At 41.8% G+C, this 13571-nt stretch overlaps 1 protein-coding gene across 2 annotated transcripts in view; it reads right to left on the bottom strand.

The window, feature by feature from the left end:
- LOC119442702 (NBAS subunit of NRZ tethering complex-like) overlaps positions 1 to 13571 on the bottom strand; it is a 91189-nt gene that overhangs the window by 30034 nt on the left and 47584 nt on the right. For both annotated transcript variants that reach the window (XM_037707669.2, XM_049662325.1), the window contains exons 32-39: positions 13393 to 13505; positions 11991 to 12067; positions 10855 to 10950; positions 10227 to 10348; positions 7863 to 8013; positions 6584 to 6750; positions 5249 to 5381; positions 692 to 824 (exon numbers count right to left, since the gene is read on the bottom strand). In XM_037707669.2, the coding sequence (XP_037563597.2) occupies positions 692 to 824; positions 5249 to 5381; positions 6584 to 6750; positions 7863 to 8013; positions 10227 to 10348; positions 10855 to 10950; positions 11991 to 12067; positions 13393 to 13505 (992 nt within the window). The remainder of the gene's footprint in view (positions 1 to 691; positions 825 to 5248; positions 5382 to 6583; positions 6751 to 7862; positions 8014 to 10226; positions 10349 to 10854; positions 10951 to 11990; positions 12068 to 13392; positions 13506 to 13571) is intronic.

The following is a 13571-nucleotide window of genomic DNA, read 5'->3' as shown; positions in this document are numbered from 1 at the left end:
GACAGACAGTTGATAAGACCTGACTGCACTGACGGTACCTGCCAGAAGTGTTGGGGCTCAACAGCAATCGGCACAAGCTAAAAAGAGGGCAAGTTAAAATTGACAATGCATTCTTTCATTTTTAGCATTCATCAATTATGGTGATCAATGCACCCTTCTTATTATGACAGATATACCTTTCAGAACTGCAAAACTACCAAATAGGCTGCACAAACATTGCAACGGGTGAAAGGTTTTGTGATTACCCTTTACCCGTTTGCATTTCAAATTACATTACAGGGCACAGACAGACCTTGCTCAGAAAACTGCACTACCTCTAGGTTTAGGTGAATGCATGGTGGTTCTAGCAAGGTGAAAAGATGTGTGCACAAGTAGAACGAGGACACCAGAATGAGGTTTTTTCTTTGTGCTAACCATAAATTTCCCTGCTTATACAAACTTGTGAAAATTTTGGATGGCACATAAGTTAGTTCTCCAGAAATTACTAATACAGAAAAGAAGAAAAGACCATTTTCAATTTACTTCTTTCCGGCTTACCTAGTAAAAGCCTAACTCTACATTGTATTTACAGTTAACTATGAACAGTCTTTCTCTAGGAAATTCCAAGGCTACATGACAGAAAAAAAGAACTTTTAAAAAGAGGGCAGAAGAAAGCCCTATAACACAAAGCTAAAAAGGCATAACACTTTACCATATGAGCACTGCGCTGAGGGTGACTTGTCATCAATGGATTCCGCTATCATGGACGCCCTCAGAACATTGAAGAGATCCACCAACACAGGACTCCAGTTGGGGCTGTCCCACTTCTCATAGGACGGACTGTACTGTGAGAGAAGACGCGTGGAAAAATGAACACCATATGCAGAAAGTCTCTCTTAGTAAGAGAATGCAGCATTGCCTAATCTTAAAATGCAGTGCACCCATAAATTCAAACTATGAGATTCAAGCACCCAACAAAATAGAACCATTAGTGACAAGTAACAGGAGAAAAAGTACAAACCTCTATGAGCTAGCATTTGCGGAAAAAAAGAAAAAGAAGCTATCTTCATGGCCATTTTTTTAAAGGGACACTAAATATCATTTTGCTAACTAAGTTAGCAAAGTACTATTGTGAAGTATCTTTTTTCAGGACTCAAACAACATATATTTGGTGGAAAAAAAGTTGGTTATTTACAGAAAGAACGTAGGACAAGTTTTCCTTTTCTAAAACTTTTGTGCTTAAACAGCAGCGCAAGTCTGTTAATGTGACATAAAAAATTTAACAATATTTTCACATGTTTGGGCCATTTTCCTTGAGAAAAAGTTCTCAAAACTCGCAAGGTTGAGTATTTAGTTCATTTCGTATGAAATGTAACCCTTGTTTATTGATAAATTATTACAGATGAGTGCCTCTACAATGAACGTCTCTACAACGAAATGACCTGTATAACGAAGGACTAATTCTTCTTCTTCCTTCTGGGGTTTTATGTGCCAAAACCAGTTCTGATTATGAAGCACACCATAGTGGAGGGCTCCGGAATAATTTTGACAACATGGGGTTCTTTAACGTGCACTACAATGCAAGCACACAGCTGAAATGCAAAAACGCCCGTGTGCTTGCGTTGTAGTGCCCCAGTTACATTGTGAGCTGTGTGGTGTGAGACCTTTACTACGAAGTGACCTATATATTGAATGATTTCGGAGGTCCCAAGCACTTCGTTATAAAGGCACTTGACTGCAACTGGTTTCGAGCAAATGCTGTCCAAATCTCATAACATCATGAACAGCTAATGTAGGAACTTGCAGTTGGTCTTTCATTTTTGCAGCATTTCTGGATTACCAAGATTTTGTGCATGGAAAGACTGATGTTTTTGGCATTCCAGAAATGCTATCTACCAATACAGCTTATTTTCCGATACCTGCTTAGTGTCCCCGTTAAAGAATGCGGTGAGAACTCACTGTACCTGGCAATAAAGCAGGTATATTTACTTTTCGAGTCTTTCTTAGATTCTATGAAGATGAGCATAGGATTGCAACATAAATTGTTAGTGTTTTGAAAGGGACACTAAAGACAAAGAATAACTTAAAAAGGTTTAAATGCGAGCTTGTTGGTATGAATCCATCGAAGAAAACAAGCTGAAAACATGGACAAGAAAGGAAGAAGACAGGACAGCGCTTGTCCTGTCTTTTTCCTTCCTCGTCCGTATTTATAGCATGGTTTTCGTTGATGCATAATTAATAAGTCAATGTGTACTGTTAAAATACCATTCCAGAAACCTTGCAGCGCTTGTTTCACGCCATGAAAAAGCTTAGTTCCAATGAAAATCACGATTAAAGGGATACGGACACAAAATCTGAAAATTTTACGAAAATGCTGAAAACGAATCCTCAGTGTGTGATTACACTAAAAAGAAGTAGTCACTTAGCTCATTTTTGAGCCGATAGCTTTATTTTTGGCGTTTTTGAGAGCACGCGCCTCGCCGCCCAACCCGTGGGAGTTGGAAGGCGCGACGTCACGACACCCACGTCGGATAGCCAGCCGGCTGACCGTGGTCATACGAAGCGCGCTGACGCCGCCATCGCGAGCATGGATTCGAGTTCTGGTGCCTCTACCAGCAATGAGTACACAACTGAAGACGAGGACCACTCCAACTTGGCAAGAAATATTACCACTTACAATTACGAGCCTTCCGTGTCAAGCGACGAAGAAGAGTAGGCGGCCATGCAAGTGCTGGTCAGGTTTTCACGAATCGTAGCGCGAAGATTTTGCTCTGCACCAGACACTTGAGCAAGAATTATTTGTCATTTCCTCTGTAAACTTGCTTTTTCAAGAGCGCACGCAGGCGAGGCAGCTGCGGGGTACTTCAGCACTGCGTGGATGACTGAATAGTAGTTTATGCCGTCGGTGTGAGCAACTGCTGTGAGGTATCAGTACATCTGAGACTCTCACATCCACTTCACCAGCCGCCTGACAGATAGCAGCACCTGTCTGGTGTTCTCCCCAGTTTTTGCGCTTTTAGCCTGTGGAGAAGCAGAGCTGTGTGTGTGTCTGCCCCACTGCCACGTAGGACTGATCTCGTGAGTCACGCTCGCACGCGCTAGCCTTGTATTGTTTTACTATGCTTTCGCCAACATTTTTAAAGACATTACTTCCTTCGTGTCCAGCCTCGGGCATCTCGCCTCAGCCTCGCCCTCACACTGCACAAGAAGGCTGCAAGTGAACGAAAACAGTACCGACATCTTTTCGCCTCCTCTTTTCAAACGTGCCGCTGATCATTTCTGCCTTGCGTTTTCATGAGAAGACCGATGGCACAGCGTCAGGCTTTAGGCGTCGCCTTTTAGAGCGGCATGCAGAGGTTTTTCAGCACAGCCGGGCTGGTCACAAATTCATCGTCGAGGAAGTGGTCCGCACAAATGAAGTAATTTTTTAGAGGTCTCCAGGCTGGGCGTGATGGCTGACAGGAAGGTATCCAAAGTTTATGCACCTTCTTGTCTCTGGGAAACGTGTGCAACGGCGTGCCACGACCGCCAATGCTGTTATAACAGCAATGTCTGGGCATTTCCTTCCGCCACGATGAATGCGTCAATACCGAGCAACGACCACAGGAAGGCGCATGTAAGACGCACCACCTGCGTGGAGTGCCGACGGTAATAATGTTTCAGGCGGACCCCGTGCAAAGATCGCCGAAAGGGGTTAAACAAACGCTGCCAGGGACTGACACCCCCGGAAACACTGCGACGGCTATAACCGACCTTGGCCGCGCGCGCGCGGATGGGTGGGTGTTATGACGTCAAATTTCAGCTTCTGCCGGCGGCCGCTTGGAGGCAAGGTGCAACAGAAAATCGCAAAAAAAAAAAAAATTATGTTTTTCGTTCTTTTTTTCAAAGCAGCTTGTTGTATTCGTCATGTTCAACACTTGTGCTGACAGAGTGCTGCCATTGCAAGGAATGGTGCGTCTTGCATCAGCACTCCGTCTGTGGCCTTGTCTGAGGCAGAACTAACATATCTCCGGAACCGTCATAATTCGCGGGAAATCCAAATCTAATCAGTGTCTATCTTTTGCCCACGCTCAGTGATATACCCTTCTTTTCTTTCTTTTTTCTTTTTCTTTTGGTATATATATGTCCCTTTCTGAATAAAGAATTCAGTCGTCAGTCAGCGCTGGTGTGTGTCTCCCCTCTTGTCTTCTTGTGTTTTTTTGCGCTGTTTCCCTCTCGAGTAACAGTTCCTTCCTTTTTATAATGCAATGCAATAATCGTTTTATTATGCGTGGTTGAATACTAGTGACAGAATTATAATGAGGCATTACAACATTATTGGGACACTACTAGAATGTCCCGGTAGAGTATCAAATCGTGTCCTACATTTACCTAAATTTCTCGCTTACTAAAGCTTTGTTCTCGATGAAGGATTAATATTTTGCTCACAATATTGACATTTTAGATGCATTCGAGCATCAATTATCACTTTTGCTTGACTCAATATTTGTCTTTATTGCTCTATTAAAGATGTTTGTTTTGACAGCAGACTGTGCAATCTGAGATTCACAACTCAAGTGTCGGTTAGACATGTGTTGTTCACACATGATTTACGTACTGTTGCAAGAGGCCTTTGTCATACTTTTTCACTCAGTAATGGACATTGGCAGAGAGCAATAAAAGATATAACCTTTTCGGGAACTGCATGCACAACTGTACATGCCAAAATAATGAATCAAGATGCTTCCCACTAGATCTACTGTACTGCAAAATCCCTTAATAAGTGCACAAGAAAATGAGCAGACATATGGGTGGCTGGTAGCTGCATCAGTATACAGGTTTATAGCGGTAAGTTTTCTTTCCCTCTTTTTTGACAGTAATGATTTACATGTATAACAGGCAACTTTTTGAGATGGCTGCATACTTTCCTAGTAAATTGCATCTAAAAGTCAATTTTATTTCATGTGAATTTTTCTGAGGTGTTCAGGTGCCTAGTCCTCATTAGAGTATGCAATGAACCTCTGCAAAAGCTTCAAATATTTTAATCTGTTTTGCTACTTTGCTACTGCTGCCTGGTGTTGATGATGCTGAGGATGCCACCAAACCAATATTAAAAACAAATGTTCAAAAGAACTAGCTGACACATGAAGGAGACGTGACTGATATCTCAGGCACATTCACATTTGAATGACAAAAACTACAGGAATACGCATGCACCTTGCTTCGCAAGCAACAACAGAAAGTGAATACCATCAATCAAAACCTTTAACTTCATGCTGAATTGCCATACCTTGCTCACATAAGCATCTCTGAAAACAGACTGGTAGACAGCTGGGACAGCAAATTGCTTGAGGTCGGTGTTAGAGCGCACTGTGGATGCAGTTCTTTGAACTGGCTTGTGGCGCTTGACGTTAGTCAAATTCCTGCATGAAATCACTGCATAAATATACTTCTGCAAATGGATGAAAAGAAAACTAAGTGTAGTGCTGCTAAAAAAAAAAAAAAAAAGAGACACACTGGCATTACAAGTTTAGTAATTAAGTAAACCTGCAACTGCATCTGATATTCTGGGAAACTTGATAAACGGCAACACTATGCAAGTAACAATTATTACCACATGCAGCTGAGATATTGAGAGCTGCAGGTTGTGCAAACAATAAACATTCATTTAGTCCACACAAATATATTTTGTGGTATCTGATCCATCACGTCAGTATTCAACCTGTATGGCGACAATAATGCATACACGTTACTTGTTTAATTAAACAGTGTACACTACTTTTACCATGAAGGGCAACTGGTAATATGTGGGGAATGTGGGGCAAAGCAGGATTTAAGCAGGGAAATGTTCATAATGAAAGCCGGCTGCAACACTACTAAATATGTCTTGTTGACCTCAAATAATGGTTTCCAAGAAAGAAAAAAATTAAGCTTGTCAGCTCTACTTTTTTTAATAGTGCACGGTATGCCTGTCCCCAACATGTGTGGATCATTTCAAAATATAGCCAAAGTACAGCCAATGACTTCCATTATTTGTTTTGAAACCAAATATTAGTGATGTGTTTCTGTGACAATGGAGTGAACTTATAAAGGCTGTTATTGAAGTTTACTGTAGGACAGTGTTTAATGGAAACCTATCTAGTATGGAAGGACCATAACTAAAATAAAACCCACATTTTATAAATAAAATATTATAATATAGTGACTGACACTTCAGGGTCTACGGTGGTCCTTTGTTCACAATAATTTTCCAAATAAAATTAATGATAGATTCTGAAGCTTCAGGATCCATACAAGTCCTTTGTTCACAAAAATATTGATTCTGCCATTTTGGGGCCCATGTGGACAGGTCCCTTGTTCGCAATCATTGTGCACAGAGAACCTGTATAGGCCCTGAAACAAGAGAACCAACACTTGACTTCATTTGGCGAGTCGTCTTCTTTTTAATTTTGAGATTTAATGGTTCCTGTTTCTATATCCCAACCTAGCGTAAGAACTGCAGTGTGAATATAGATCTAGGTTTTCACTGATCTATACAGGGACCAGCAGAGAACAGTTACAAAAAATGTCACACAGTATGAGCAGTAACTGTAATCTAATGTTGCCAGGTGATGACAGCACACACCTCACGGTACTTTTCCAGAAGTCAGCACTGCCCAGGGTCGTCAGCATGGAGCGAGTTTTTCCTGCCGTGAAGCCTACGAAGCCCCAGGAATTTTCTTGGCTCCCATCTGATTTCACAGAGTCTCCAGAGCCCCATGAAGACACCATCTTGTTGTCAGGCAGCTGTGCCTTTTTTCAATAAAAAGCAACAATTAAATGAGCAAGTTAATATTTTTTTTTCATAAAGCACCATTGATACAATGCCACCAAAAGTTCTGCTAGGAATGTCCACCATGCTATAGTTGGGTACAACTTTAGAAGGCAGCAGCATTTGTCCCTCCAAGGCGGATGCACGTGAGTCTCCACCAACGAGCGCGCACTCTAGACTGACATCATAAGCCGGACCTCAACCAGACAAACATCGTGAACACGATTACACATCTGTTGAAACCTTACACCAACAGCGAAGTAGAACACAGTTGTTTACTGCAATATTAGCACTGTGTTTTTCTGGTTGAGCTCTGCGCCACAAGGTGGCACCACAGCTCCAGCCGCTCGTGTTTATGCCTCCGCTCCCCTTTATTCCGCTCCTTTAGTAGAATACCGGATATGCTAAAACTCTCTAAAGTCCGCTACTGCGTCAGCAAGGGCGGCCCCTCCACAGCACACTTAATGCTCTTTTTGTGCCGAAAATGAAGTGAAACACTCGCTTGGGAGGCATCGAGCACAAGGGGCTCTGCGGCGCACGCAACATGTAGCACTGCGTGGGTCTCTACACCGAGTATAACTCTAATTCGAAAATTCAAATAGCAAATATTCAATTTGCGATTCCAATTATTTGTACGTTCACTATTTGATCTGATTTGGTGATATTCCAGTATTCTCACAGCCCCACTTATAGCCAAAGACTACCTAAGAATACAGCAGGAAATACACCGCCGTTCATGTCGGTCCGCACAGGTGTGCCAGCCATTTATATGTTCACTCATGTTCGTGACGTCATGGCAGCGGTAAACTTTTTTCAATGTCAGCATCTCCCAGGAATTATGTTTTCAAGAGTGGAGGAACAGAGGGTAGTAGTGCGCAAGGGCTGAACTTGTAATGAATGTTTACGTTTTCACCACATATAGTGGATTCTTGTCACATACAAACAACCCAAACTCATGCAGCAAGAGAGAGAGAATAATGGTTTTTACTTCTGCACTCCGTACTGAATTTATATGCTGCAGAGATGGCATGCGAAACGACAGTTCTAAAACTCAGATAGACAGCTAGGGCAGATGCGAGTAGATTGCTCTTACAGATTCTCTGCTGGCGCTGCTTGACAGTTCCTCCTGAGGAAGGTCCAGCTGTTGGTAGATCTCCTGAAGTTCCAGCATCTGAGTGGCCTTCAGCAGGTTGTCCACTGCAGTGTCCGGACAGTAGCAGAGAGAGAACGCAAGCAGCTTCTGCCTGGACCATTTCAGTGAGAAGGCAAAAGAAAATGAGAGAGAGAGGGACTGACATACTTAATTTCAAGTAATCAATCAACATTTAAATTTTTATTTCTTGATATGCAAAATACAGCATCTGCCATCTGAGTCCTTAGTGGTCATGGCTAGACATAGGTCCATGTATGGAAAGTCGGGCAAGGTACTGAGAACTGAATGTGAGTGAAGCAATATACTATGCACAAATAATAAATAAGTGCAACAAACTGTCACGCATACTCAACTGCACATTTATTGTTATGAGTGACCACTAAGAGCTTAACACCATTATTTTAGTGCACTGCATGCAAATAAAACTAAAATAAAGGCAAAAAGCATAGACATGCAACATATGAGAAAAAAACAGAACTGGAAAAGTTTTTTTACAGACTAGAAAGCGTAATGATGTAAGCAATGAGAGATAAAGCAAAACACAGGGCATTGTCATGTAATGCTTTTCAGCAGTAAAATAGCCTATGCTCAGAAGAGAACCAAGAACGTACACACCGCATATCTTCCATGTGTAACACTTTAAACTTGGGTGGCTTTCAACAGCAGAAGTTGTGACCTCATTTCAGTGCTCAAAACTGCACTCGTAAGCATAAATGAAACACAATTCTCAAGCAAAACTACAACTTGAGTATTTGGGGCAGAAAGGACAACAAAAACATGTCAGCGGCTGTGGACCTGTTTTCAGGCATAGGTACAGACAGTGTTAAAAGTTTACCGACATGTTATCTGAGGAAACATTGAATTTCTATGCAGTTTGTCACAGTAGTCGGTAAAAATGCACAGCGCTATGTTTGCCTATGCAGTGGAACTTCACTTATTCAAACTATAACGTCCTCGAAAATTTATCAGAATAAAAGAGAGTTTGAACTAAAGAGAGCCCTTATGAATAGAGCACCCAAACAACTCGTACTACAACGTGCAGTGCCATATGAGAAACCATAACCTTATGCTAGTGATGGCCATATCAACTATTTTTGAAGAGCTGCCTCGGAAATTGCGAATCACGCACAGAGTGTGGCTAATTTGACTTGAGAACACACAGAGAAAGAGAAGTGCACCAGTGTGTATCTGTGGAGTACAAGTGGTGCCCAAATAGCATTAATAACAGGACTTCTGCAAAGGTAATGACAGCTACTGCCAGTTACTGTGATTACCTAACTACATAGCCACCCGTAAGTTAGGGCTCAATTCACCCTTGCTACTTTGCTCCGAGTAGTAATGGCAAGAAATAAATGGTGAAATCAGCCATCACTTAGTCACATCTCGCCTTAAGAGCAAAGTATATTAGCAATGTTTTGTCATTGCTACCGAGATGAACTTTTTGTTTAAACGCTGTTACATGCCAAAGATGCCACCGAGCTGCAAAAGTGCTTTGATTTTAACCCACCAGATAGGCGCTACAGCATTTGGTGTTGGTTATGCATTGACACCATGGAACAATTTGTATTATACTTCGCTGAAGCGTGGCACGCAACGACAGTATGCTAAAACGTTGATCTAACGTCATGTCTACTGCTGTTCTGCAGAGAGCCGGCATATCAGCTGTGGGCTTGACGTATCACCACAATGTATCATGAAAAACTAAAATGCATGGTATGTATTGTTATACTGGCTAGCAACTCATCTAACCTTGGTCAACCTCGAAACAAAGAACCCCATCTAACCCTAGATTTGCCAAAAGGCCGTGTGTGGAAGCAAGCAATTTTGTTCGAAATAACCGTTGCACAGTTTGTGGAGTTGGCATTTATGAGAGTTTTTTCCGATTAAGTACAAACGACTTTCTTGGGACCAACCAAGCAGTTTGAATTATACAGATTTCACTGTACTATCGGTCCAGGATAGAAATATAAATACCACACTACATGCCCAAGCTGTGGAAGCATTCAGCTTTTACTGAAATCTTGTGGCTTGTAACTTTTGACACTGACTGCATGTCAGTGATCTTGGCAAATAATGTCTAAAACAAAACAAAAAGAACAATATAAATCTGTGGTCACACTTCCCTGGCAGTTGAAATGATAAGTGTTGTTCTAGTTCTGCTAAAAATTTACCAATGAAAAATAATGCCACCACCATGAAATGTGTCATTATAAGACTGCTGCAAAGGTTGATGAAAGGCAAAAAAAAAAAAGAAAAGACAATGGAGGGTTTTATGATTGACTAAAACAAGAAGTAACACATTACCGAGCTGCAAGATCAGCAAACTCTGTGCACTCTCCAAGGTTCTGGCAGATCTTCCAACCTTCCGAGTGGTACCCGGCCATCAGCTTCTGGCAAACCTCATAGCAGTGCTTGTAGTCTGCATCCTAGAGAAACACAGAAATTGTGAGCTGCAACCAAGCAACGTAACCTCTTTTGGAACAAAGTTACCCAAAATGAGCGCATGTACACAATGTGTTGTTTGTTTTTGTATACACTCTGATTTGCTTCCTTGCCATCACACAGGAGTGACAGCAATCTGTCACACTGTGCAGATGCCTCTGGAAACTTAATTAGCATTTAAATGCTGCCTCAAAAATTTTTGTGCTTGAGTCTCACAAGGTTAAAATGTCATGAACTTGTGCCCCGAAGTTGAATGCTTTGCCAGAGTTTTAGCGGAGGGAATCAGTTTCAAACAGTCGTGCGCTTTATGGTGCCGCTTCCAGCCATAAATAAATGTTAATTAGCTGCACTAGACGACTACATACTATGACCTTGTTTGACAATTCCTGTATGTCATTAAGGTATGTGTATAAGCACTTGTCAGGTCTGAGAAGAGGTTTTTAGGACCATTTTAGGATACAGCACCCCAGCACTCTGCCTAAAGCCATACCTCAAGGGCAACATTTGCAAGTAGAGAGAGAACAGCTCCTTCACGCCTCGCAGTGTCCTCGCCGTACAAGTGCAAGAGTTCTGCCAGCTTGAGCACCTGTAATGACAGCAAGTGAGACACAGTTAGTGTTTTTCAGCTTTGGTGTGCTTTAGAACTGCTAACTTAAAGAACAACTTGCAAGATGTACCCACTTTCAGACTTTACACACAAACTTTTTCTGGAACTGAGTTACAAAAAAATCAATTTCGAGGATGATCTTATAGCAGACAATGCTCACTGAATTGTGCTGGTCAATCTGGTCATAGTTTTGTAGCTAAGTGATGGAAATGCGTTTTCCACTCAATGCTTTGAATCAACTTCTACCATAGCAGACTGCTCTGTCTTGCTTCAGTGCCAAGAATAGATTGAACTAGATGTTCTAAAGAATATTGAGTCAGTTCTGGCAACTGGGCATCACGACTTCTGCTTTGATCCAAAGTTGAACACTGTTTTTCTCTAGAAGGTTTGGATTTAGAAGATTCAACCTTGACTCAAATGCTTGTTTGAGGATTCAGGTAGTTATTCCAAGCTACTCATAGTAGAATTCTCCACTTGTGTCTGTTTCATGCTTCTGCGAGATTACAGGTGAAGATACAACGTTTTCCCTAGAGCACAGATAAACTGAAGTGTACTACTGCTTTGCTGGGCTGCCATTTTAATGAAAAACCAATTTGGTCATCACTATTGGAAGTTGAACTGTCTCTGGCTTGGCAGTTGTAGGTTTGGTAGTAACCTCCTATAAGCTCTAGTTCAGTGGATTATTCACTGGGTAAGCAGCATATATACTATCAGCTTTTTCAACAATGTTGTAGTGGCTACTTGATGCTTTTGATGGGCAGTAACAAATGCTGCAGTAACGTGCCAATGACTAAAGATTAAGTTAAAGGATCATCATCATTATCATCAGCCTATTTTTATGTCCACTGCAGGAAGGCCTCTCCCCGCCACCTCTAATTACCCCTGTCTTGCGCTAGCTGATTCCAACTTGCGCCTGCAAATTTCCTAACTTCATCACCTCACCTAATCTAGTTAAAGGATACTCAGATTCAAAGATGGTTCGAACATTTGTTTAAAAATACACACAAAAATAGCTTTACCTTGCTTGACTGTTTGTAGGCATTTGGTGTCTGTTTTAGAGCTTCTCTGACCAGCTCCATCTTATCGCAGTGCCGCGCTGAAGAAAAAGAAGTGTAAGGATAAAACATGTATCAGTTGTGTTAAATTTGTGTTAAAGAAATTAGGTGACTTTGTTGCGCCTCTTTCAACATCACATTCATGCCCCTTATGAGGGCTCTAATCTTCTGTGGATGAGTGGCCAGATAAGGCAGCCATCCAGACCATAGGAACATTCACACTACGCATTGTGCTTTGCAGGGTTGCTGCGTGGCTGGTATAAAAGAATGTTGTTGATACACAACTGTTTGTTGCTTCTTCCCAAACTCTTACGCTTTGAAACGCTGGTCCCATTTAGTTTCCATAGGGTCATGTGTATTAGCTTCCAGTTTGTTACATTTCCCTTTCTGTTGCTTCTTCCCAAACTCTTACGCTTTGAAACGCTGGACCCATTTAGTTTCCATAGGGTCATGTGTATTAGCTTCCAGTTTGTTACATTTTCCTTTCCAGTTGTTATGCCCAATAACTGCAACTGTCCCCCATCGACGTGGCATTGCCTGTCGGCGGAACTTATGTTGACTACCACATGTCGGTGCTAAAATGGTCACTTCGCAGCGTCTGCAGTGCGGCGCAGTAAAATAGCCATTGCCCCATTGAAATTGTCACCAGTCCCCGATCTCAACATGGCTGCCGATGTCGAAAGCGAAGAGGAAGTAGATGAAGGCACAAGTGGTTGCTTCACATTTCTGCCCATAGATGCTGTCGTGACATTCGATACCTTGAGAGCTTACTCCTATACACACTCTTGAGTGGAAACTCAGAAAGGGCAGCGAGTGCTGGATGAGGTTTTGTCGTTATTTAACGTTCAACCCGAGCAATAGATGGAAATCACAAGCCTCATTTATTGTCATTCATAGCTACGACAGCACCGAAAATTTGTTTAACTGTCAATCTAACCAGCGGGCAACGAAAGCGAGCTTATTTAACTGGTTCCCAATATTTGTTGGCTTTTTATTCAACTTCAAATAAAACACACATTATGGAAGTTTCAAAGGCAGAGAATATGAGGGAAGGGATTGTCTGATTCAAAGCATAGCTTTTTATCTCATCTGCAGTGCCGCCGCATGTGTTATTAAATATTACGTTTTCCCAGATCCTGTGTTTTCTTATAGCGGTCCTCTAAGAAACATATCAAAAGGGTTCTAGCATATTTCACGGACGGATGTTGAGTGCTCGGAATGCAAAAAAAAAAAAGGGTATAGTACATATATAAAGCAATTTGCATAGTAACAATGAGATGAGAAACAGCAGTAAAATATATCTCATAGCTTGTCAGCTGCTTTGGGACATTAAACCCCACAACTTAACAGCAATCAGACCAATCACCTTGAACAGGGAGTGCAGCAACTTTGAACTGGCTCAGCAAAGGCAATGCTGACAGAAAGTCCAACTCTGCCTTCACTTCAGGAAGTCTGCTGTCTAAAATCTGCAAGCATGCCCTGGATGAGGGGGACGTGCACAAAAAAAAAAAAAGAATGTTGTTAGACACAAAGAAGCAATAAATC

This window comes from Dermacentor silvarum, chromosome 2 (assembly GCF_013339745.2).
Source record: "Dermacentor silvarum isolate Dsil-2018 chromosome 2, BIME_Dsil_1.4, whole genome shotgun sequence".
Taxonomy (NCBI): domain Eukaryota; kingdom Metazoa; phylum Arthropoda; class Arachnida; order Ixodida; family Ixodidae; genus Dermacentor; species Dermacentor silvarum.
This window is presented reverse-complemented; position numbering and strand designations above follow the sequence as displayed.